The sequence below is a fragment of the Gymnoscopelus microlampas genome (assembly GCF_963454915.1).
Source record: "Gymnoscopelus microlampas genome assembly, chromosome: 8".
NCBI classification, from domain to species: Eukaryota; Metazoa; Chordata; class Actinopteri; order Myctophiformes; family Myctophidae; genus Gymnoscopelus; species Gymnoscopelus microlampas.
Window position 1 is genome coordinate 38,133,121 of NC_139945.1, and position 27,515 is coordinate 38,160,635.

Sequence of the window (27,515 nt, forward strand, 5' to 3'; positions counted from 1 at the left end):
TAGAGCCTTCAATCACGCAGTATAATGGTTCCTGTCTGTGTACTGTTTGAACATATGCTGCTTTGAGAGGGTGATGTATATGTATTATTCTTTTCTATCCCTAGGGGCGGCCCTAGCTGAGAGGTAGAGAGACCATCGTTCGAACCTCGGCACTCCCAGTGTACGAGTCGAAGTGTACCTGAGCAAGACACTAACCCCTAACAGCCCCCCCAACCATCAGTTGGGTTGGGTGAATCTGTAAAAGCGATTTCCCCTCCACCACAAAATACCACAAAATACTCCCTTTTGCTTAATTTATATTCGGTTGTACAAAATATCACATGCCAAAAATAGCCGATGTACAAGCTCATAACACGTCGAATCGCGTTGCATTGTTAGCTTTTAGAGCGGTTATTTTCGTGAAGTATAAAAATCATCGTTTCACTCACCAGTTGCATCCTCATACACAACAGTGACTGCCTTCCATTTGTAGTACTGCACAATGTCCAACACAGCCCGACTTATGTGTGCATATTCGGGATAGAGGTTGATGAAGAAGCTGTCCCTGTTGTCCACTGAAGGGTGTTTCCAGCGGGTCTGTATGTGGGGCACCTCCAGGGCATTACAAATGGATTGCACCGCACTGACCGAAGAGCTGTGAGAAGGGCCAAATACCGCTCCAACGCCCAGGGCCAACTGGTCACAGGCTAAAGTAATGGGATGGACAGAGCAGAAGGAAAAAAGAATGACTAGTGTCAAGTCTGCATCCGAAATCACATACTAACAAGCATACATGTACTACACAGTAAGCTATTTTCAGCCTATTATTTAGTATCTACTAAGCAGTAGGGTTTCACTTCGGACATAGGCTAATAAAAAGCTATTTGGCAAACTAAATAGTATGTTAGTATGCAATTTTGAATGGGGCCGCTTTCAAAATCACATGCCAAATTACTTTTTAGTATGTTGGTGTTTATCAGTGACATACGCAGGGTGTACTTCTGACTGAGGGGCGGAGCCAAAAGTACACCCTGCGTATGTCACTCACATGACCTCAATCAATTATCCAGTTCTAGGCAACATAGAAGGTGGGGAGACTTTTTTCTTATTTAACAGCTCTATAAGGTGTATTAAAGACTCTTAAAGTCTAAGAGTCTTAAAGAGTTCAATGTTGAAAATGAGTGGTATTCCCCTTTAAGTTAGTAGATACTAAATAGCAGCCTGAAAATAGCATACTGTGTAGTATGTAGTACGTATGTGGTTTCGGACACAATCTAAAGCCTTTACCCAGCAAATAATGTGTCATGTTTTTTGTGACACTAATATTTAATAATCTGCTAAACTAAAGGAGCACAAGAAAACAAGATAAGATCATCCTTACCTCGTCTTGAGGCCTCAAAACTGTCAAACAAATTTATTCTCTGTATGTCATAGGTCAAGGTGGTGTTTGGCATTAAGGTCCGGTTCCTGTTTATGTTGGTTACAGCAAATTTAAAGGCCAGTTCCTCCACACTAATGGGCTCATTCTCAAGGGTCTCAAAGATACCCCCTGTAAAAAGAAAAGAAAGGGATTTGAGTAGAAGAGTCACATTAGAGGTGTAAAGGTAATTTAGTTTATTATATTCAATTCCATTAAAGATTTCTTTTCACTCAACCTTTATTTAACATTCTCGGAGAGATCATTGAGGAGACCCTCATTTACAATGATGCAGAGATGACATAGAAATATCATAAGAACAACAAAGAAAGACGATATATTGACAACAATCAGTTAAAACAGTTGCATATTGACAGCAATCAGTTAAAACAGTTGCATATTGACAGCAATCAGTTAAAACAGTTGCATACAGGCACAGGCTCTATTTATGTTCAAAAAGTTGCATAATATGACCAAGAATTCAAGGCATGTCTACATTTATCACATAACATGCACTGAGTGACAATATATTTACAGTTGTTTGACTTTGCTTTACAGTACATGGCCTAAATATCACAAGCCTGCACGATAGTTTTTATCATGATATGCTTCTGGTGTGAAGAAAAAATACAACGTTATACAGTGCAGCTATCCAGTTGAGAAAAAAAAGTTATCCATACTATTACTATATACCAGTGATATTCAATTGGCGCTTTGGCGGCCAGCGGGCCAAATTCGGCTCCTGAGGAGTTTTTTTGTGGCCCTGGAACACAATCCATGTAAAAACTAGAAAAAGTGCTCCTCGGAGCACAGGTCTCCGCCAGGTCAGGTAGGTTGTTGTGGGCCAGCAATGTTCGGAATTCGCCAATCAGGATGGAATGGGAAAAAGCGGACGGAACCATCTTGATCACTTGACTATAGAGATAATGTGTACCGATTTGCATGATGTTTGGACAACATTTGTAGAAGTAATATAAAAAAGAAAAGTGTTGCAAAAGTCTGCCTCCTGGTGGCGCTATAATAGGGCAATGTTAAAAGGGTGGCATTTGTTCCTCAACGTAGTGCGAATGTGAGTGCAAAGTTTCACCGCAAGCGGACGCTGCATTCATGATTTGCGGCATTTTGTTCAAAACGGGCCACTCCTACAAATCTTAGCTAATCAGGATGGAATATGAAAAATCAAACAGATCAGTCTTGATCACATGACTGTAGAGATCATGTGTACCGATTTGCGTGAAATTGTGATAAAATGTGTAAAAAGTGTTTTACATAAGTCGGCCTCCTGGTGGCGCTATAAAAGGCAAATGTGAAAAATACAGGGCAAAGGTTTTTCCTTGGCCTCTAGAGAGTGCACATACAAAGTGTTACACAGATCGGTGCAGTTATAGGTAAAAACACGAATCAGCCTGTTATAGCGCCACCATGAGGCTGATTTGAAAAATTCCTCTGCCTAGTGGGAATGTGCGTGCAAGATTTCACGGAAATTGCATGCTGTGTTCATGATTTGAGGCATTTTGTTAAAAACTTTGCAGGAGTACTCCTGCAAACTTTGGAAGACAATTTTAGCCAATCAGGATGGAATATGAAAAATCTGAAAGACCTGTTTTGTTTAATGTAGTTGTATTCAACGCATGTTCAGGAGTGGAGACCTCCCTCTGCTCAACCTCTGCTCAACTTGGTAAGGCAATCACCTTACCAAGTTCAGCTGCGCTGATTATCTCTCAGCCAATCCACGCTGCAATCACCACAGTATAAATACACCTGCGATTGTATCACCTACCTGTTTGATTTGGCTGCTCGCAAATCTAAACCGACCACAGCATTCTCCCATAGGTGAATATGAGTTAAGTATGAGATTAATCTGTTTATATTTTAATTGCCGTAGCTTCTGTCGAGCTCCAGCCCATAACTTCTGTATCATGGTGGCCTCATAGGTCCTACATTAACACATGTTCATTTGACATGCCCTCTAAATTACTAAAGATCTTTCACTTAAGCGTTCAAGTGTTTCTAGCCATTGTCTATCACCTCAGTAGTTCTCCCCTAACGCCGCAGAAGACAAGTTCTTCTAAACAACACCTCCAGCCATCAATACCACATGGAGGTCGCTCATAGTTACATTATTCAAATACATTGACACTGTTTCAGTCTTTGCTGTTTCATGCATTTAATTGTTCTATGCATTTAAGCGTTCCCTGCATCTAAGCGTTCCATGCATTTAAGCGTTCCATGCCTTAAGCGTTCCATGCATTTAAGCGTTCCATGCTTTAAGCGTTCCATGCATTTAAGCGTTCCATGCCTTAAGCGTTCCATGCATTTAAGCGTTCCATGCTTTAAGCGTTCCATGCATTTAAGCGTTCCATGCCTTAAGCGTTCCATGCATTTAAGCGTTCCATGCATTTAAGCGTTCCATGCTTTAAGCGTTCCATGCATTTAAGCGTTCCATGCTTTAAGCGTTCCATGCATTTAAGCGTTCCACACATCTAATTGTTCCATGCATCGCATTTGTTACGTGCATTTAATCGTTCAATGCATTTAATTGTTCCATGCATCTAATTGTTCCATGCATTCTCCCCCCCCCTTCCCCTCCCCTTATGCCGGCCGGCGCACGCCTTGTGCGCCGGCCCACCTCCAACCCCCTCCCCCGCACGGCAGCCATTGCGGCGCATTTTGCCTTCCGCCCACCGTCCAGTTCCCCCCCGCTCCCTCACCAGCACGCTGGCAGGTGCTTCAACGCACCTCGCCCTCCTCCTCCCCCTCCCCCCCCCCCCCCCCGCTCTCCTCAGGGGGACCAGCGCGGACAACGAACGTTTGCTTCCCCCCGCCCAGCCGTGCCAAGGAGAACAACAGGACAGCGGACCCGCTACACCTCCCCGCCAACAACCCACCACCTCTCGCCAAGGAGCGTTGGCAACCTGCGGTCGTCCGCAGGCGCAAGCCCTGCCCCCCCCCTGCACGGCAGCCATCGCGGCACCCTACGCCTCCTCCTCACTTTCCTCCCCCTCAACCTCACCAGCACGCCGGCGAGTGGTGCAGCAGCGCACCCCGCCCTCCTCCCTCCCATTCCTCCCCCCCCCCATCCTCCCCCCCCCTGCTCCCAGCCTCCCCCCTTCCCTTGCACGGCAGCCATTGCGGCGCATTTTGCCTTCGCTGGCAGGTGCTTCAACGCACCGTGCCCACCTCCTACCCCCCTGCACGGCGGCCATCGCGGCACATTACGCCTCCTCCCCACCTCCCTACCTCCTCTCCCTCACCAGCACGCCGGCGGGTTATGCAGCAGCGCTCCCCGCCCAACTCCAACCGCCTCCCTCCCTCCCATTTTCCCCCCCGCTCCCAGCCTCCCCCCCTCCCTCGCACGGCAGCCATTGCGGCGCATTTTGCCTTCGCTGGCGGGTGCTTCAACGCACCTTGCCCATCCCCCCCCCCCCCCCCTGCACGGCGGCCATTGCGGTACATTTCGCCTCCTCTCCCTCACCAGCACGCCGGTGGGTGCAGCAAACGCACCCGCCCTCCTCCAACCCCCCCTCCCTCCCATCCCCCCCTCCCCCGCATCCCCCCCCGCTCCCAGCCTCCCCCCCTCCCTCGCACGGCAGCCACGGCAGCACATTTCGCCTCGTCAAGCTCGCTCCTCTCCCTCACTAGCACGCTGGAGGGTGCAGCAAACGCACCCGCTCCCCTGCACAGCAGCAACCGCGGCGCACCACGGCCTCTACCCCTGCTCCCCCCTCTCCCTCACCCGCACGCCCGCAGGATCAGCAGCGCACCCGCCCTCCTCCCAGGCACGCCGCCATGCCCCCCGCCCGCCCCATTCCCCTGCTCAACCTCCCTACATCCCCCCCTCCTCCCAGTCCCAGCTCCTCCCCCAGCGCATCATCGGCGCTCGGCACGCCGCCATTCACCCCCAGTCTCCCCTTCTCATCCCCGCGCTGCACGCCGTCCCGCACCCCATCCACCCCAGTCCCCTCCCCCCGCTAGACGCCCCCGGACAGCACTCCACCATGCTCAGCCAGCCCCCCCGCCTCCCCTGCTGCCCTACGACCCCTTCGCTCAGGCGGAACCTCTCGCCCAGGCGGCATTCCCCGCCTCAAGTCCCACCCCTCGCTCAGGCGCCACTTCCCCTGCCTCAAGCCCCGCCCCTCACTCAGGCGGCACCTCTCGCCCAGGCGGCATTTCCCCGCCTCAAGCCCCGCCCCCCGTTCAGGGCACTCCGCCGCCCACTCACTTCCTCCCGCCTCCCCTGCCTCATGCGGCGCCTTCCACCCAGACCATGCCACTACCCGACCCAGCTCAGCCGTTTCTCCAGCAACTCTCTTGCCCCTCGGCTTCAACCCCTTCCCCGCACCAGCCTCATCCTACACCCTAGCCACAGCTACCCCAGCCGCCGCACCTCAACAGGATGCAACCCGGCACTCTCCAGTCCCCGCCTCCCTCCCCTGCACAGCAGAGAAGCCTCAGGATTACCTGGACCTATCAGCAGCTCTTGCCGCACGCCCACCTGGACCCGTCACCCCCAGGTTATCCCTCAAGCAGCCCACAACGCTTGCCCGCCTGGACCCACCACCTCCAAGTTCCCCCCAAGTAACCCACGCCCACCTGGACCTGTCACTTCCAGATTTCCCCCAAGCAGCCCACGATGCTCGCCCGCCTGGACCCTCACCTCCAGGCTTCCCCTAAGCAACCCACGCCGACTTCGACCAGCTACCTCCAGGTTTCCCCCAGCATCCCACTACGTACGCCCATGCCTACCCAGACCCAACACCTCAAGGTCATCCCTCAAGCAGCTTTCGTTACATGTTCAACTGGACCCAGCACCATCGGGTTTTCAAGCAGGCCTTGCCACATGCTCATCCGGACCCGTCACGTCCAGGTTGTCCTTCAAGCAGCCGCGGATGGCTTGGCAATCTATGGGGATCACGTTGACCTTCACCTTAACGACAACACGCTGGGACTCATCCACATCAAGGGGGTAGCGGCTTGCTTTCTCCAGGTCCCGGCCGAGGTACACCCCACTGCCCTGGACTGGCCGAAGCCCCGGGCCAGGATGGACTCGGCCCCTTGCCCGGAGGTTCCACAGTACATGACTTAGCTTCTATCAGACTTCGGAGCCGACCCGTCATGGCGGCGTTCTACTCCAGGCGGGAGAGAGAAGCCATCGTCAGCCCATCCGAACCTGCTCACGTCGGCGCCAAGACAAATGCAGAGTAGTACAGACTCACTCACAAGGGATCTACAAACAAACTTAGCATGCCATTTCTCAGTAAACAGAACCACAGTTCTCCACGTTCGCCTCGCACTGCACGTCACCTCCAAGTCATCCCCTGAGCAGTTCACGTCCCACGGCCACCGGGGTCTGTCACTCCCAGGCCATGCCGCAAGCAGCACACACTCCTCATGAGCACGCCCACAGGTGCCCACTGCACCTCGTCCATTCCCTCCCCCTCCCTCGGACCGGCACCGTGCGCCCCCTCTCCCCGTGCCGTGTGCCAAGAAGAAGAAAAGAAAGGCGACCTTGACCCACAGGCTCACCTCAAGCTGTTCTCGCTCCACGATCACCTCAACCCAAAATCAGGGAGGTAGCCCAGGTCGACTCACAAGCAGCTCACGTTCCTCGCTCACCTGGACGCATCACTCCTCAGCCATGCTACGAGCAGCTCACGCACTCGTTCGGGCCGCCAGCCCCAGCACATCTCTCAAGCAGCTCACGCAGCCTCTCCACGGTCAAGTCGGTCTTCTCAGACCTCCGATTCCCTCCGGCACTACCTCCCCAACAAACGGAACAGCATCACCTTCGTCAAGGCTTTGATACTCTCCCTGACGACACCCAGCGCTACACCGACGCAGCTCCATTCACTCAGCTCGGCTACTGGCGTCAGCGCCACTGGTGCGCCTCCGCCTGGCCCCAACACCTTCAGCCCCTCCGTCCATCAACCGCACTCCGCGAGCTTACCCAATAGCTTCCGCCGCGCCTTTTGGGGCCTACAGATCGTTGCAATAAGCGCCCTAACCCACAAGGCACCACAGCCCAGCCGACACTATCGATAACGGCCGTTCCTATTCTCCCGACATCTCGTCATTCCTCCGTCCTCCCACTCGGACCTTCGCCACCCAACATTCCAACCTTGGTGCAGCTCACCTCCCACCATATAACCCATTACCGAATCCATTGCCAGTTCCTCAATTTCCAGCGACAGTCATCAACCAAACCTGCCGATCCAATACCTAACTGACCAGCCATGTCACTCCAGTTCACCACCGAGCCCGGTTCCATCGCCACCCGCTTCTGGTTCCACCATCACCTCCGCCAAATCCTCTCCTTTCCGGCCTTCCACCTCAGCCTTACTCCGGCCACTCTTTCCGGATCGGCGCCGCCTCCACCGTGTCCTGACACGGCCGTCAGACCGCGTCGTCCGCATCCTCGGTCGATGGTCCTCGGAAGCTTACCACTCCTGCATAAGAACAAACGTCCAAGACCTGCGCAACGACCATCTCCACCTGCGGCGACCGTAACTGGCGCGTCGTTTCCTAGCCTGTCCGCCCTGGAAGGGGGTCCCCTCCTTCGCGATCCTTCCCGAGGTTTCTTCCTCCTCCATCCTCCCCGGAGGGAGTTTTTCCTCGCCCGACCGAGGGTCCAAGGACAGGAGGAATCACTCGACAGTTGCCCGCCTAGAAGCCACCCATCTCCACCTACCGGCCATCGTCAAGAGACCAGCCGTCTCCACCTCCCGGCCATTCCCACCTTCAAGCCAGGAGGAATCACGCAACAGTTGCCCGCCTAGAGACCACCGTCTCTACCTCCCGGCCTTTCCCACCTTCAAGCCAGCCTTTTGGGGGCATGTGTCGGAGCGAAGGCGACAGACCGCTCCTGAGCATATGGACCGCTCCTGAGCAGAGCAACTGCGGCGGTCGCCTGGCTCCCGAGACTATACCCCCACCCCGAGTCTCGCCCTGCCTTGGGCTCCCCAGCAACACACATTCATTTCATTGTATCGTGTTCAATAAATAATGTTTACCTTGAGCAGAAGGTGTGGTCTCTTACTAGTGAAATGTAGTTGTATTCAACGCATGTTCAGGAGTGGAGACCTCCCTCTGCTCAACCTCTGCTCAACTTGGTAAGGCAATCACCTTACCAAGTTCAGCTGCGCTGATTATCTCTCAGCCAATCCACGCTGCAATCACCACAGTATAAATACACCTGCGATTGTATCACCTACCTGTTTGATTTGGCTGCTCGCAAATCTAAATTCCCTCCTCCTCCCCAACCACCTCCTTTCTCACCAATTTTGCTCATCTAGCTTTGTTTTTTCTCCATCCTCCAGGAGCCCCAGGGCGGGGCATGTGTCGGAGCGAAGGCGACAGACCGCTCCTGAGCATATGGACCGCTCCTGAGCAGAGCAACTGCGGCGGTCGCCTGGCTCCCGAGACTATACCCCCACCCCGAGTCTCGCCCTGCCTTGGGCTCCCCAGCAACACACATTCATTTCATTGTATCGTGTTCAATAAATAATGTTTACCTTGAGCAGAAGGTGTGGTCTCTTACTAGTGAAATGACTATTAAAAATACTGTGTACCGATTTGCAGGATTTTTGGACAAAATCTGTAGGAGTACTGTCCAAAAATGTGTTTTGCAGAAATCGGCCTTCTGGTGGCGCCCATGTGAAAAATTTGGGGCAGAGGTTCTGCTCTGGCATCCAGGGAGTGTGTGTGCACAGTTTCGCTGCGATCAAGCCAACGGTGCCAGAGATTAGCTGAGATTAGCTGCCCCGTCGGTAGTATTATGCATGTTGGGTTATGCACTGTGCACAGATAGTATATCAGGGATGGAAAGTGACTGTTGGTACCTGCAACAGTTTGAACAGACGCGCGCGCGTCCCATCACCCACAGTGAACACACACACGCAACCCCCCCCCACCCCACACACACACACGGCCGGACGGACCCGCACGCGCCCCGTCGCCGCTTAAGCACGTTCTCTGTGTGTGCTTGTGGCAGACAGTGTAACACAGTGGGTCTATGGATTCGACGCATGCGCAGTTTGATCATGGGTCGGAAGGCCATCCCACAGCTGGGGAGCCGTAACCATGGCGACATTGTTTTAGATAAAAACGCTAATAAACAGCTAACAGTTGTGGAAAGCGAAAAACGGGGTTCTGTGTTCCATGCACATGATAATGGTCAATGGCTGTGTGCAAATGCAGATAAATTGCTCCAGGCACTGGGCCAGGCACAGGCCAGGCACAGGAGAACTGGGCGTTTTTTTGGACACAGCACAGACAGACAGAGCTACACATATATTAGAGATACGCGGTTGGGGTTTATCGCAGACGCGTCGCTAGGTCTCTACTAGGTCGGGGGCTTAGCCCTGCAGGCAACGGGCACATGCACGTGCGCGCAGCGCGCGTGCATGTGCCCCTCCCCCCGCGTGCGCGCGAAGCGCGCGCGCGTTTTTCACCGGATTTCGCGGATTTGGGTGCTTTTTTACCCGTTTTTGGTTACTTTATTTCGGTTTTAGGGTTAGGGGTAGGGTTAGGTTAGGGTGATAGATATATAATTCAAAAAAAAAAAAAAAAACTTTTATTTTTTTTATTTTTTTAAATTTTTTATTGGTGGCTTTGGATAAAACATTGGTGGCTATAGCCACCGAAGCCCACCCCTAACGACGCCACTGGTTTATCGTCACCCAAATCCACGTATACATGTTCATTGTCCACCCGCCATCCAATCGCATTAATTATACCATCATATTTCTAGATCTGCACCAACCGCATCAAATTATTATTATTTTCCTGAAGTTAGTTATAGTTACTTATAAACAATGTTACTCACCACTGTCTGTCGCAATGTAGTGACTGTATACAATCCATATCTATGGTAACAACAAGAAGGAGCTTCATTCACTTTACTTTTGCTTCACTTTGTTACCATGTCTGCTTTTCATAAGCGACTTTTGGGCTAATTAGGCGCTTGTTTTGGGCTTGTTTTCATAGACCTGGCTGCTTATTTCTCTCGCAAGAGCTGGCAACACCGGCTGCATGCTGTACACTGTTGTTGGCAACGTGCAGTAGGCGGCTAAAAAAAACACATGCACGGCGAGATTTCGTGCTTTTATATATAATACAGTAGGTCCTTGGCACGGAAGCGTCTTTGTGAGAAGAGTAGTTGGCTGACATGGTTTAGTGTTTCCATGTTTGTATGAATGAAAGGTTTTTTCTTGATTAGGCTACTTAAATATAATCAAGAAACTCTGATAAGAGCACAGGCTCTTATGAGGGTTATACCGTACCTTTCAGCTCGGGACACTATTGAGTGACTGGATGTGAATGAAACACACAACGGTATAAAAGCTAATGGATGAGATGTGGAATTATTTCTTTGATGGACAAAATCCATTAAAAACTCATAAATAGGTAGCTATACAAATAGAGGGAGATGGGCATAGCATCTGATGGATGAACAACACTCAAAACTAAAACAACTAGAAAAAGTGCTCCTCGGAGGACAGGTCTCCGCCAGGTCAGGTAGGATAGTGTGGTGCAGCAATGATCGGAATTCGCTAATCAGGCTGGAATGTGAAAAATCAGGTGGATCGGACGGATCCATCTTGATCAGTTGACTATATAGATCATGTGTACCGATTTGCGTGATGTTTGGTGAAAATCTGAAGGAGTGATATAAAATAAATTGTTTTATATAAGTCGGCCTCCTGGTGGCGCTATAATAGGGCAATGTTGAAAGGGTGGCATTTAGTTTAGTTTAGTTTAGTTTATTTGCACATTAAAAAATGACATTTGATAAAAAACAAAAACAAAAATGAAAAAACAAAACATTTATATGAAAAAGAAATATCATAATCAAAACTTGATGTGCCGGAGAGGAATATATCTAAAACAACAATAATAATAACAGTAAAAAAAATATATAGAAATGTCAAAATATCCTTAATAAATGGGAATATGACTATACATATATATATTTATACATACACATACCTGTATATTATATAAACACACAAACATACATACACACCCTACAGCAGTGGTTAAGATGTGCTACTTAAGTTGGATAATAATAGCTGCAGTATTTGCCTCTTGAAAGAGCTGAGGCTAGTACAGTCTCTAATATGAGGCGGCAAGCAATTCCAAAAGTGGGGTCCTCTAAATTTTATGGAAAATTGGGCAGTTGATGTTCTGAAAAAAGTGTAATGAAGATCACCAGCTGACCTAGTGTTATGGCTATGAATTTCATTATTAAACTGAAATCTATTTTGAAAACAGATTGGGAGTAATTTGTGAATAGATTGAAACAAGAAAATGCATATTTGAAGGTTATTTAAATCAGAAATGGGAAGAATTCTAAGAGACTGAAACAAAGGAGTGGAACTGGTAAATTTGTTAGAAAAAGTAATCATTTTGATAAAACGTTTTTGAAGCAGAAAAATACAATTGAGATTGGTTTTGAAATTGCTTGCCCACACCATATTGCAGTATGAAATGTATGGATAAATCATAGTATAATATAAATTAATTAGGATTTTTCTTGCCACAAGGTGGCGTATTCTTCTGATGACTCCAATATTCTTACCTATTTTATTAGAAATGAGTGCTATATGATTTTTCCAGGTGAGTTGTCATCTATAATTACTCCAAGAAATTTGGTAACAGTAACTCTATCTAGAATATTATTATCTATTTGTATATTGGGAAGAGTACTTATTACTGGATGATTATGAGGCATAAACATCATGTATGCACTTTTCTTTACATTCAAAGATAATTTGTTAGCCTTGAACCAGGTGTCTACCTTTCTTAACTCCTGGTTCATTTCACCTATTAATTTCTGTTCATCTTTAACTGATAAAAAAATATTGGAGTCATCCGCGAATTTGATCGTCAACGTAGTGCAAATGTGTGTGCGAAGTTTCACCGCAATCGGACGCTGCGTTCATGATTTGCAACATTTTGATGGGCCACTCCTGCTAACTTTAGATGTCAATCTTAGCCAATCAGGATGGAATATGAAAATGTATTTTACTCAAAAGTGTGTGTGTGTGTGTGTGTGTGTGTGTGTGTGTGTGTGTGTGTGTGTGTGTGTGTGTGTGTGTGTGTGTGTGTGTGTGTGTGTGTGTGTGTGTGTGTGTGTGTTGCACTCCTGTTTGTGTATAATTAGTGTAACTGGTTGCACCCTTTGTGTTGCAATCAGCCACAGTTGTTGAGGCCGTGCTCAAACGAACGACAGACGGACAGACCCACACACAAAGTCAGTCCTTGGAGTGACTAGCACCACTCAAAAAATGTGTTTTATATCCTGGTGGTGCTATAAACTTTTTTTTTCATATTCCATCCTGATTGGCTAAGATTGACATCTAAAGTTTGCAGGAGTGGCCCAACAAAATGTTGCAAATCACGCAGCGTCCGATTGCGGTGAAACTTCGCACACACATTTGCACTACGTTGACAAACAAATGGCACCCTTTCAACACTGCCCTATTATAGCGCCACCAGGAGGCCGACTTATGGGTGAATTTAACTTTTACTGGAGTAAAAATACATTTGAAGTAAGATATATATTTTTTTAACTCAAGTATGGCTTTCATGTACTTTACACACACTAGCTATTTATTTCTCTGTGTATAACGATAGCCAGGTTCGTCATGGTAACATGTTAGCATGTTATAGTGGTTACTGTGTTACCATGTTACCATGACGGCCCTGTGACAGTCACAGGTCACATCTCACAGTACATGCCAGTACTGTGAGATGTGTTTGGCTTCTTGTTGGCTTGTAGATGTGTTCTTTTCGGCAAGCAACAACGTTGTACGACCGAGTACACATTAGGCTTTAGTAGCCTTTCCAGACATGTCATCCACCAGTGCAAACACCATTCAACACTTACAAATCTAGCCAATCCTCCATCATCATCCCAATAAACAATTTGCAACTACACACAATTCAGAAACCACGACTCATTTGACTGAGTTAAATGTAGAGTATAACACAGTTATGGCATTGACATTTTGAGACAATGGATGAAACTTGCTCAGTGCATTCATGAACCCTAACCATGTGTGACCCCAAGACCTTTTCTATAGTGCCACCATCCCAATGTCAACTTTGCACACAAGACGTCTCATAATCTAGGATGTACGAAGATTATAATTTGTATGACAGGGTGTACTGTGATAGAACGCATGATAATCCCTCCTGTCATAGGACAGGGCTATGCTTGGTTAGCTGTGGTCTATGGCAGTGGTTCCCAAACTGGGGATCGATTAGCTTAATGTGCAACATTATTTTCCTCACTCAACAGTTAACAAACCAACATACAGTATAAGTGTGTACACTACAGGGTAACTGCACATTTCTAAAGTTACCATTTAATTACTTTTAAGACCTTTTTTAATACCAAATTATCAAATCAATTTCAAACATTGTGAAAATAGCCGATCTACAAGCTCACAACGACTCGCGGTGCACTGGCTCAGGAGAATACCTACCAATGACAATAGTCACTGGTGTCCTAACTGTGTATACTCTACATTTCATTCTGCTAGTTGGCAGCCCTCCACCAACAGGTCAGTGACCCACTTTGGGTCCCAACATACAGTATAGTTTATAATAGTCACTGGTAGGGTGCAAAAAAAAGGTAAGGCTTTTATAGCTCCATCATTTATGGCTGCATTATAAAAGAAAGATGGAAAGAAAGAAAGAAAGAAAGAAAGAAATCTAGATGGGCAATAAATTAAGTTCTAAATGTAGCCAACTTTGTTGCCCCACTTAACTGGGATCAATGAGAACAGATTTACAAAATGTTCAACTGAAATGAACTAAAATGATCCAATCTCAGCTGAAAAGATACACCCAGGACATATGAGGATATAGGGATGTACAGTAACAAACTCTTGAATGGACAAAATCTTATGTGTCTTTTAACCCTCAACATGAAGTTCTACAGTTCAATTATGTGGTTCTCTGCTTAACACCAAGCTACATTATATATAATTTACAATATGAAAAGAGAAGTTAAGTTAAAAAGAAAAGTCAAATTCAGCCTGTTCCATCCAAAGAGTTAATAGAGTCCAATAACGTTGACCTATATAGCATTGCCTCTCCCACCAGTTCAACCTTAGACACCATGTAGGAACTGTGGCAGCTCCCAGTCCATGAGCGATGTAAAGAAATATGTTAATAAATAGTAAATATTAAACCAAACCCAGTGAACCTCACAATAACAAACAATGTGAAACTAAGATGCATGCACTAAACTTGGAACGCTTGTCATGCCACTATCAAAGATGCAGGTGTGCCAATAAGAAACCACATCCATGTGGTTTGTCTATGTGCATTATGGATTATTACCATATTATTATTACCATGCAGTTTATCATCTTTAAATCATGTGCGGTTGGTGATCACACTTCAATTAAAACTAGTTAGGCCTATTGTTTTCCATTGAGATAATAAGAAGCAGCCTCTTTGTACTGAATGTTGAACACATTAAGTGTATTAAAAAATATAAACACCTAAAAACATTTTCCCCCTATAGGGGATGAATAAGGTGTTATGTTATCTATCTTATTGCATCCTACAACCTTACAAAAAAGATTAAATGTGCCCTGATAACCTCAGAGGTGTCTTGTCTTGTGTAAAGAGGTTGTTTTCGTTATCTCTTAGGGGGCTGAGAGGCTGCGACAACTTCAGCAACTTCAGAAGGAGCAATCAGTTATCACACTGTGCATTTAAAAACTCATCCTTTAATGGAAGATTGAAAATGATTTTGTCTCTCTGGAGGCATGAATTATTTATGGATCTTCTTACAGAATATTATTTAAAGCACTCTATGAGCTGTTAAGCACAATTTCCTTTAGAGATTAGTTTCATTGTACATACAGTGTATTATCCATCTGAAACGTTAACTCCTGTTGAGGTAAGGTAATATAACCATATATACTGTAAAAAAACATTTTTTTTAAAGAATACTGGTATTGCTATATGCAGGACCTGGTGGATGAGTTTTCACATTGTATCTTAAAAAACGATACATACATATATATATTGCTAACCAGTGGTTGTAAAATATGAGCACAGAACAGGTCTGTCAAAAAGTAATCTCAAAATGCGTTTCTCTTTAAACAGTCAGTTCTCAGTCGGCTATGCATGCCAGAGTTACGGGGAAGGGGTGGGGGGAGTGAGGGGCAGTGTGGAGAATGAGAAGATAATTCTGAAACCAATCCAACTCTTAATCCGCTGCGGTGCTCCAGAAAGATGATGGTTATAGCATGCCATGGCCAGCAATATGGTCATATATGACTCTCACCATGCACAAGCAATACATGCTGCTTAACATTTATGTGACAAAATACATCATGACAAACATCAGGATTAAATGCAGGAACATGCTGGATTGTCGCCACCTGCATGATATGGCCCGAACAGTGTGAGATTCAGTGGCCATATCCCTGCAGAATATGCACCTGCATGTCTATTTCACCCACGTCTTTCAAATGTGAATCATATACAACACGTCCTGTCCTCACTGTTAGGATTTGTGAAATAACACATTCAGAAAAAAAAGACTCTGCTCTCCCTACAGTTTATAAGTGCACATCAACTCAAAGCCAGATAGACAAAGACATTAGTGTCACTGTCATGAGACTAATATGTTGTTGTTTATATGCACTGCGGAAAAACACCAACCCCCAAATCAAAACATGACGAACAGCTTGAAAATCGTGTAATAGCGCTTCAAGATCTCAAAAGAGATTCTGCTAACAGAGACAAAACTAATAAAATTGTCTTTTTACAGCTCTGCCATTTTCACAATAGTGAATCGATATGTGCATTAACCCAGAAGCATAAATCATATTGATGCTATTTCAGTGCTGCAAATATTTGCAAGGGATATCGCTGGAATAATGAAGCTGACAGGCAACTGGCAAAATGTTATTGTACCTTCTCTGCAGAATTGCTTGTGAAATTGAGATCGATTTTGAAGGCGAAAAGAGGTGTAAAAAAGCTCCCCTTGAGACTTGGATTGTGAATGACCTTTTTCTTTAGTTTGGCAGCATAGCCTCCAAACCCAAACTGAGAGTGCCTTGTCTGGACTCCCCGGTCTCTATAAGCATGCTTGAAAGTGCCAATCCTAATTATGGTTACTAAGCTTCAGTGAGCAGCTGCTGGGATGTGTTAAAAGTCCTTAATTCTATTCATTGGAATATGAAATTATCTGGAGAAAACACAACAGTCTTCCTTTAAATGATCCAAAACCATATGCATTACATTTGCTTGATAACATCTAGTGAATTTTGCCAACCCATTCAAAATGATTGCTTGCTTCAAGTACATATGATACAAAATATCTAGGTCCTAGTAAGAATGATTGGAATCCAGATATGGAATAACAAACAAACAAACAAACAAACAAACATTACAACTACTAGTAGGATGAAGAATGTTCAATTATGCAATTATGGCTGATTATTAACGTAATAATAATAATATTATATCATAATTAGTAATATTAATCATAATAAGCTAATCCTTTAATGTTAGCCACATATGTAAACTATATTCAAATAGCCTAATGACAACCTACAGTAGACCTACAAGCCTACTAAATGAAATCTATGACTTGCAAAGTAGTGTACCAGATCAATTCAAAAGACAGGGCTATATAAGGACAAACAGTAGCCAAACTGTGCTGAAGTCCTCTCACAAATCCATGTAATCCCGTTCCTTATATAGTTTGCAAGATTGCAAATATCCCCAGCCAGCAGTACAGGAAGGTGCACTTGTCTTTCCTGAGCTTCTATAATTTCTATTTAAAGTGTAAATAACTTCTCAATTTTCAGAGAGGGACCTAGGGGATTCAATGTAAAGACTGTTGATCCAAGAAATCAATGCTTGCCCACATCAGCAAAACTCCTCCCTGTAAAGAAGTCCTTTCTAAGCTTAAGTATTGTCTGTCTTTGCACAGGCCGTATCTGAATAAAATGCTTGTTATGCAGTATCGCAATAATTGTATGCTGTACTATATCTATAAGGAAATGTTGTCTCGCTTTGTCAATGCTGAATCATGCAGCCTAGTTTTGAGGCCCAAAACATGAGCTATCAAGACTCAATTAAAATATGTTCCATGGCCATCATTAGCTATAGATCTGTGGTGAAGCAGTGTTGGCTTCTAAATGTTATTTTCAATTAAATTCATATATTTATATTTTTCAAAATGTGGTAGGCACTGCTGTGTTACAAAGGGGAATGTCGTTACCCAAGAAATGAATGGACTGAATCCACGATGTAAATATTAAAACCTAGAAATTAATAGATTATTATTCAAGCCCAATTAGGTTTATCATGCAAAGTACTTATAGTTCCCCCTGTCATCTAAGCAGATTTTCCATGGTAGGCAGCTGACAAATTATATGATCTTGTAGATTTTGCAGCTATTAGGTGCACTTATAGAGTAGGCCCAGATCATAGTTGTAAACTCAAACTTCAATAACCAGGGTGCAGGAGTCATTTTAACTGGTGGGGAAACATTTTCAACACAACAAATAATGTCCATGTGAAAGCATTTCCCATGCTTTATGAAAACAAACAATTTCATATCTCAGAGTAAGTCAAGCAAATAATATTTATAAAGCACATTTCAAACAAACATAGATTGACCAAAGTGCTGTACCTCTTGTGAATAAAAACAGCACAAACTAGAAAAAGTGCTCCTCGGAGCACAGGTCTCCGCCAGGTCAGGTAGGTTATTGTGGCCTCCTGGTGGCGCTATAATAGGCCAATGTGAAAAGGGTGCGATTTGTTTTTAGGCTTTTCACTGCAATCGGACACTGCATTCATGATTTGAGGCATTTTGTTCCAAACATGTGTTTTGCAAAATAGACCTGCTGGTGGCGCTATAACAGGCCAATGGCAAAGGGTGGCATTTCTTCCTCGGCTTAATAGAAATGTGCGTGTGAAATTTCACTCACGGAAATCGCAAGCTGCGTTCATGATTTGAGAAATGTTGTTGAAAACGGACCAATCCTGCAAACTTTGGAAGACAATCTTAGGCAATCAGGATGTAATATGGGAAATCGGATAGATCCGTGTTGATCACATGACTATAGAGATACTGTGTACCGATTTGTGTGATGTTTGTACAAAATTTGTAGGAGTAGTATCAATAAATGTGTTTTGCACAAATCGGCCTCCTGGTGGCGCTATAACAGGCCAATCTGAAACATTTGGGCCAGAGGTTCTGACTTGGCATCCAGGGAGTGTGTGTGCACAGTTTCGCAGCGGCCGGGCCAACGGTGCCGGAGATTAGGTGGTAACGGACGGACAGGACACACGGACGGACGGACGGACAGGGGGTAAAACATACTCTCTCACCATGCCTTTCGGCCTGGCGGAGACAAATATAACAGACGATAACAGAAGGTTAAAACAGCAGAGTTAAAAACTGGATAAATGTAACCGATGTACAACACAGAGAACAGAAGATATATTTAAAACTTTTTTTAAAAAGTGCTTGTCAAACTTGAGGGTTGAGTCAAACAACACACCAAAGTTTTTTTTACATAAGATATAGTAAAGGAAGATAATGATCCAAGGGAAGTAAATACGTCGTTAGTTTTGTCCGGGGGCAGAATAGAACAATCTCAGTTTTATTGTCATTTGCAGAGAAAGTTGTTGGACATCCATTAATTTATGTTGTCCAGGCAGTCAAACTGGAGTTTCAGGGAACGTTCTCTATTTGATTTTAGTGGGAGGTACTGTAACAGCTGGGTATCGTCAATCTACAGATGGAAAGAGATGATGTGCTGTTTTTGAATAATGAAACCCAGAGGACATGTATAGTGAAAATCGGATGGGATATAGAATTGACCCTTGGGTTGAGGTGGGCAGGGCAGGACAAAATATCACCAATACCAGTTGAAAAGGCTCTATCTTCTAAAGTAGGACTTGAACCAGTTTAAGGCTGTTCCCTAAATGCCAACTCCATGTTCAACTTGTGATATCAGAATATTGGTCGACTGTCTCGAATGGAGCGCTGAGATCGAGCCGTATTAAAGTAGCACAGTCTCCTAAGTCAGCAGTTATAAATAAGTAATTTGTAACTTTTAACAGAAACGATTCTGTGCCATGGTGTGCTCTGAACCCAGACTGGAGGATCCAGACTGGAGGGCTGTGTTGTTATCAGTGGTGGACAGTAACGGGGTAAATTCACTTGAGTACTGTACTTAAGTACAGATTTTGAGTATATGTAATTTATTTGAGTATTAGCTTTTTTTATACTTATTACTTTTACTTAAGTACATTTCCAGGACAAATATTTAACTTTTACTTAAGTACATTTCTAGAAAGGCTGTGAAGTACTAGTTACTTTTAGGTTGGATGTTTTTTATTGTTTGTATTTCTTCCCTAAAATACAATTGGCCACACGCTGTATTCTTCAAAGAAGGAAACAGTACATGCTCTCCACTGGGATCAACATAAAAGCAGAAATACGTCATCCAGGCAATTTGCAAATTGAAAAACATCTCATGATGGTTCAAATCAAAGAGCTCTCTCAAGACATTCGCTACCTGAGAGGCAATGCACTCCACCTTGGCCGTGGAGTGCATTACCTAGTGTTTTCTCTGCCGCCTCCAAGTCTTTTTGGAGCTATTTCTGAAAGAGAATTTTCACTAAACCAGCTGATGTTGTTTTGCACAGATAGGAGGTAGAACTACTTGCAAATGGATACAGGTCCACTGGGCACCTCAACGTTAGTTTGGCAGTTTTACATGATTGTGTACACGATTTGAACATGCACTCAACTCAAAACAAAACGTGGTAATTGCGGCAGGAGAAGAAGAACGAAGAGTCTCATCAGCAGCTGAATCAGCCTGACAAACCTCCAAGAACACCCATGGCCTTATCTGAAGTCCATGTTTGAGATTTCGGGGATAAAAACGCACACACAAAAAAACATACATTTTCAAATGCTTACTGTGTTTACCGAAGACAAACTGAAACTACAAGGTTCAGTGTGAAAACAGCAATGCATTGATATATACAAAAAAAAAATGTACTTCCACTTACTTTTACTTGTACTTTAAGTATTTTTAAAAGCAATGACTTTTGTACTTTTACTTGAGAAACATTTTGACTGAGCAACTTTTACTTGTAGTGGGGTAAATTTGACCAGGAGTATCTGTACTTTTACTCAAATACTTGGGTTGACCTTTTTGAGAACTTTCCATAACTTTTCCAGAATTCTTGTCCACGCAATTGACAAGAATACACATACATTAAAGAGTGGCACAGCTTTCTTGGCTTCTAAGACAGTTAAACTCTATACTGTATACTTCATTGACCGGAGTCCCCCAGGGGTCTACTCTATAATAGGTCCTCATGATGCTTCCTTTTCCCCTCTACACCAAAGCAATTCTCCAAAAATAGCCAATCTACAAGCTCACAATTTGTTGCATTGTTCACCCCCAGAATAGGGAGCTGGCTCAAAATCAACACAGTAAAATCCTTAGTGGAATTAAAGTACTTTATACTCTCTCTGAGTGAAATTCACACAGTTTTTGTAGTGTGCGACCATAGTGATTATGGGCCATAGCATCTTCATTCTTCCTGTCCATGTTATGGCATAAGGCGAGAGAGAGAAAACCAACATTCAAAAAATAGAACCAATTTTTGACCATGGAGCAGACATATAAAATAAAGCAGAGGATGAGCATTTCAGGCATTCTGTTTGCAAATGACAAGTGGATCAATGTTCCCACTCAAAAGGCTATTAGCAAGCCAATTAGCAAAAGCATGAGAAAGCCAGACCTGCCTGGGGCAATTTATGCTTTTGTGATTATAAGTTTTAAGTGCTTGCTTATGATGGTACGGTACTGTATGGCAATTAGTTTAATTCCAAGAGTGTAAAAATGGAGCCGTAAGGTGTATCAATCGGTGTGTGCCCTCCTCTGGATCCACTTTAGAGTGCATAATGCATAACCCATAAGAATACATGAGTTATGTTTCCAGTTCCCCAAAAGAAATATCTCATCAGCACCTTACTAAATTGTTAGCTCAACTTTTGCCCCAGAGGATGATCCCTTCCTTTACTTTAACCTTAACTTTATGGTTGATGCAATAAAATAAAATATAATATGCCAAGCTGAAATTCTCCATAAATCTCATTCATTAATTGCATTTTAATATAATTTTCAGCATCATTGAGATCTCACCACAACCTTAATGGGTTACTGTACGGGATGGTTTGTTGAATAAGAACAGGTCATCATAACGACAAAATATTCACCTCATGCTGCTAAAGCTATTGCTTTTTATAATTTCATAAAGTTTTCCTTTTATGATGCCAATCTCAAGAAAACAATCATTCAATGACAGAAATCCAAACACAAACCTTAACAAAATAATATTTTCGCTATTAGTCGTACGATGAAGTACACAGGGCTTAAAGGTAGGGAAACAGATGCGTTGACGGTGAACACGGACAAAGTATAAGGAATAACTTCATATATTTAAGTTCTAAAAGGTTCTAAAAGGTAGCATACAGAATGGATCAGTGCTCAGACTCAGAGTAATAAAACTAGAAAAAGTGCTCCTCGGAGCACAGGTCTCAGCCAGGTCAGGTAGGTTATTGTGGGCCAGCAATGTTCGGAATTCGCCAATGAGGATGGAGTATGAAAAATCGGACAGATCCGTCTTGATCACTTGACTATAGAGATAATGTGTACCGATTTGCATGATGTTTGGAAAAAGATTGTGGCAGTAATATAAAAGAAATTGTTTTGCAAAACTCAGCCTCCTGGTGGCGCTATAGTAAGGGAATTTTAAAAGGATGGCATTTGTTCCTCAACATAGTGCAAAGTGGAATCTCTGTAAGTAAGTGTGTCTGTTTGTTCCCCCCGCATACCTCGAGAACCATCTGACCGATCGACTTTGAACTTGGCATGAGTATCGCAGAAGACCCAAGGGAGTCATGTGCAGAGCAGACATTTGGTTAGATCGGCAGTTGTCCAGAAATATCTATACATCCAGCAAACTCTGCATCTGTCTGTCTGTGTCCGTTTAATGCCCATATATGGAGATCACGTCAGCGCGACTGGCCTCTACATATGACAATGGGTACTGCAGTAAGTACTACGACAGCGAGTACAACGAGTACTCTGACAACACGTACAATTGGTACAACAGGTACTATGACAACGGGTATTGCATAACCAAGGGCCATGCGTTTCCAACAGCCATCGGCCTAGTTAGTTACATTTCCAGCATTTTAAATGATCTGTTACCCTGTCTTTAAGTGGTCAACAGTGAGCCATGGTGGCTCTGTACGATCCTGTGTATTCCATAATCATACGAAGCAACACCTTTTAAGGACAAGGAGCACAATGACGTAGTGTTGTACTTTCTCTACACCCCAATCCTGGTCCAGTTCCCAGTAGCAGCCCCCACCTCCACCAACAGCACCACTTCAACCTGGACTCGTGCCAGAGTGTGAAGGCGGTCCTAACCACCCTACTAGCATCGTTTGATGTGGAGCACTGAGAATTCTCTGTTCCAGTGATTGCTGCTAATGCCCCGGCACCAAAACATTTAAGAGCGAAAGGCATGGCAGGGTTGCTATCAAGTGTCACTTTGTGACATCAATGTCACAATATTAGGAATATCCAGCCTTATAACCAAAATTATATTTAGCTGCTCGATAGGGTAATACACACTAGAGTCTAGAGTGTATTACCCTATTGAGCAGTAAAATATAATATAGTCAAGTGACTAGACCATGGTGTAAGGAAACAACTGCATTTACGCATTTCCAAAACAGGTGAGAGTAGAGACCAATCAACAAGCTGCTACACAGTAAAGTGTTAATTTATCCTGTTGTAACTCATTACATTTATACACTCTTAAATTAAGACAATGGATTTTACTTGGTACTTCTTTGGTGCTCTCCTCTGTTATGTGATGTTGCTGCATTTAAGTACCATACTGTATGCTGAAGAGAATTTCAGCATTAAAAAAAATATATATTTGTGGTTGTCTCAAGGGCTTGAGAGTGGAGGAGTACCATTATTACCAAGCCCAGTAAAAGGAGTGGGTGCCAAATGCCCGTCACAATCTGATGCCAATGCTTGTCAAGACAGAGACATTTTAATTGAACAGAGGCATACACACATACCATATGGGAGAGATTTTGAGTTTGAGGATCAGGAAGAAAATGTCAACAAAGATTAGTTGGCCTCAGAGAGTGTTATATGATTTAGAAAGATTAACAGTATTGTAAAGATCAGGGGGTGCTGGCCTATTCAAATTCTGTGTCAACACAACTCTAAGAATTACAAGTGGATACATTAACACTTTAATGTTGTGTACAGTAGGCTACAAAGAATTGTAGATTGCAGGTAGAACTAGAGTGGAATCAGGTCATTTGGGACAATTGTTGTTAAAATTACCAGGATAGTGAGGATACCATCAAAAAAAAGCTGGTTACTCACTCCAATGATGTTATAAGTTATCACAGATCTCTGCAATATTTCTGTATTGACATATGTGTTGTAAAGTGCACTTCTTTACAAATGACAGACCCTTCTCTCCTGTTATACTATGTCCCAAGTTTACCTGACATCACCCTAATTGAAAATGCACAGTATAATTAAAATACAAATGTTGACATTAGCTCATTCACAGTCCAGTAGGCTACTGTTGGCCTATTATTTTAGTAAATATAGGCACATGCAACAATTTTGTCATCAAAGCTATCTGGGTGCCTTAAATTGGACCAATTCACAGGTTACAGACCATGGGACAATTATTGATCAAATGTTAGCCACCTGTAGGCTATGGGGGCCAACTTGTGCGTTCAATCTAACTTTCACTCTCATCAGGACCACATTTAGCCTATACCACTTCTCTCCACACAGATGTTGTTTGGTCAATGACTCTGTGTGTGTGTGTGTGTGTGTGTGTGTGTGTGTGTGTGTGTGTGTGTGTGTGTGTGTGTGTGTGTGTGTGTGTGTGTGTGTGTGTGTGTGTGTGTGTGTGTGTGCGCGCGCCCCTCATCGAGGTCATTTGTTGTACTGGCCTCCCTCACCTGTGTGTGACTTTTGCTAATGAAAAACACAGACTGAGTGAAACAGAGAATATGACCTGATGAAAAAGGAAGAAAACACTCTTTCTGGTTATATGTGGACACTTGACAAAGTGCCAGCGTTGTATCCGATCGTAATTTTGAATATTTGCCCTGATTCAGAACAAAATACGTTTTCTTTCTGATTATGTGAACACTTGACCAAGCAAGTGCTAGTGTTGTATCCAATCAAAACTTTGAATATTTGCACTGATTAAGAAAATAATTATGTATTTAATTAAAAGAACGACTCTTCCTACATAAAATGGCTTCATGCTGATAGGCAACCCTTTAAATAAATAGGTAATTAAGTGACAAATCAGACAAGTCAGGTCCACTTACCGATTCTAAGGACTTGCTGCGAACTGAGACAAAACTCCGCCGTGAAGTACAGCAGCCACAGTAACAGTCCCTTCCTTTTCTCCATGGTAGGCTGCTCGCTCCACAGTCCAACTTAACATTGATAATAGGCTATTTTTCTCTTTTTAAAGTCATGCTGATAACTTGTCAGTTCTTGTATCCACAACGAAGGGACATTGGCATCCAACCCACATCTTCCTCTCACACATTGTAAGAAAAAGGAAAGAAAAAACACTCTACTTCACGCAATTGGTGAAACTCAATATATATATATATTTCATTCTAAACCTACAGCAATTCCGAGTACCGATCCCTGTATAATGTCCCCCATCAGTGCATGATATCTACTTGTAGCTGGTCTACATCTAGAATGAAGACCACCGTGAGCGTCCCTCTTGCAGCTGATCCACAACCACATCCGTGGATGCGTCCTGAAGATTAACTTCAAATCCTGCCACATTCGACCTCCTCAATGTCTTTGCTTTAGTTTAGCCCACCGAGGAGTGATTAAATCTTTATGCTCCAGTCCTGATGGAAACGCAGATGATGTCGCAGCCAGGCAGCCTAATCTTCAGTGGGTGACTGACACCCAGCAGATTATCTGACGCTGTCCAATTAAAAAAAACGATATAAAGATGCTTGTTTCTTGAATCAGCGCAGTTTAAGGAGGATGTGCTCATAAGTGTTGTAAATTATGTTTTAAGATGCCGAACGGGTATTCACGGCATGTTTTACATAATTATGGGTAGGCTACAAAATAAGGGTTACCGGAAATCTCGCCCCAAAACACAGTCGACCCCTTTTTTGCCGACCCCCAGCGGCTCTTGTATTCATTTTACTGAGGTTAAGGTTAGAAATAGCCTACCTATAGTGGCGACCGTTCCGAGGTTGCCGGATTTTCCCCGGGGTGATTGTGTTTTGGGGCGAGTGTTCTTCCAAATAAGAGCATGAATTAGCGAGGTATTTGTCGTCCTCGGCTCGTATAAGAGAACTACCTTAATCAATTAAATATAAATAATAATAATAACAACAACAACAACATATCTTCCAATGATTTAGGTAGGCTACATCAACGTTTTATTTATTTATTATTATTTAAAAAATATATAGGCCTATATTGTGTACCATTATAGATGTAAAAGTGCATGTTATAAGAGCTTCATCTAATTAAATGCATGAGACCATAAAGAAACTGTGACCCTAGACCAGGGATATTCAACTATAGATCAGGCAGGGGGCCACAAGGGCAGGCAAGGCTGGTGTCACTCCGCGGCTGCGGCTAGCCCCGCCCCCTGTCGGTGGGATCGACATCTCCCTTCACTCGGAGGTTCGCTAATAGTAGCCTGCTAGTTGGTGCTCTTTCAGCAGTGTTTCGCCAAAATGGGAATGAATTGTTTTATGAAAACGGTTCCACGGATTCTCACCATCGCGGAGTTGAGAATAAAGGGGCTAAAATGGACAACAGACTAACTTTTCACCGCATTCCCAAATGGAAGCCAGCCAGGTCTCCCGACGTAACAAAGAGACGATGCATGGCTTGGTTGTCTGACAGCCCAGATGACAGAAAAAGACGTGGAAGAAACACGCAAGATAGCACACATCAGGATCCATGTAGAGAGGGTTATAGGCACAATACGCAACAAGTAGGCTACCTTATATTAAATGGTAGGGTACCCTGTGCCCATCACTCTGATGCATACACCTAGCCTGGTTCCAAACAGGCTGATAATCAGGCTAGCATAAACCAGGAGTGTGCGAGGAACAATCCTTGACAAAGTTGTCTGAGCGTGCTGTGATCTGACTAACTTGTGCACCAGTGTGATTCTGAAACTAGTTTTAATAGTATAGGCCTACCCTTCTCCTTCTGCATAGTAAAAGCAGACATGAGGTTATGCTTTGTTGATACATTATCTGTTCCCTTTTTATGTAGGCTACATAGTAACCTGTACATGTTTTCAAATAAAATACATAGCCTTTCTACATAAAATGATTATATGCAAATAGAACCGAATTCTTTCACATGGCTAAAATGCATAGGCCATTCTATCATTATGCAGTGCTTTCATTCAATGCAAATATAACGGAATCCTGATGATGGTGGCTCAGGTCACCAGTTGCCTCACCTGTTAATGATCACATTATAATATGGATGGGCAGAGACCATTTTACTCCTCTTTGAGCCTGATGATGAGGTTCCTTTTTTATACACATAGTAACCTGTAAATTACTTGTTTTCAAATAAAAGACACCTTCATGTGGCGTTGACTTGCAGTGGTTACTTTGTAGATTTTGATTATTATTACAAAACATACAGTAACCACTTCAGCCCATACATTTTGGCCATTTGAAAATAGCCGATCTACAAGCATTGTGAGCTTGTAGATCTGCTATTTTCAAATGATTATACATTTTATACATTTGAAAGTTTATTTTTGCAGTTGGCTTTTAACATTGTTGATGTAATTCTTTGTATGTGCCGCTGTGTGTACAAGCTATATAGTAGTGTACCCTGTTGGATGGGTCTGTAGACTGGTAGTGACCCAACCAACATGGTGAATCTTGGCCACGCCCCCCAAATCACTCCCCCACCCAAGCGAACTTTGCCTGCCCTAAAATGACTTGAAGTCGGGGGCCTCA

At 44.1% G+C, this 27,515-nt stretch overlaps 1 protein-coding gene across 2 annotated transcripts in view; it reads right to left on the minus strand.

The window, feature by feature from the left end:
- Positions 1-24,996, minus strand: part of LOC311050718 (glutamate receptor ionotropic, kainate 1) — a 58,718-nt gene extending 33,722 nt beyond the window's left edge. For both annotated transcript variants that reach the window (XM_084064832.1, XM_084064831.1), the window contains exons 1-3: positions 24,861-24,996; positions 1,361-1,528; positions 429-686 (exon numbers count right to left, since the gene is read on the minus strand). In XM_084064832.1, the coding sequence (XP_083920958.1) occupies positions 429-686; positions 1,361-1,528; positions 24,861-24,945 (511 nt within the window). In that variant the 5' untranslated portion in view covers positions 24,946-24,996. The remainder of the gene's footprint in view (positions 1-428; positions 687-1,360; positions 1,529-24,860) is intronic.
- Positions 24,997-27,515: the final 2,519 nt, after the last annotated feature.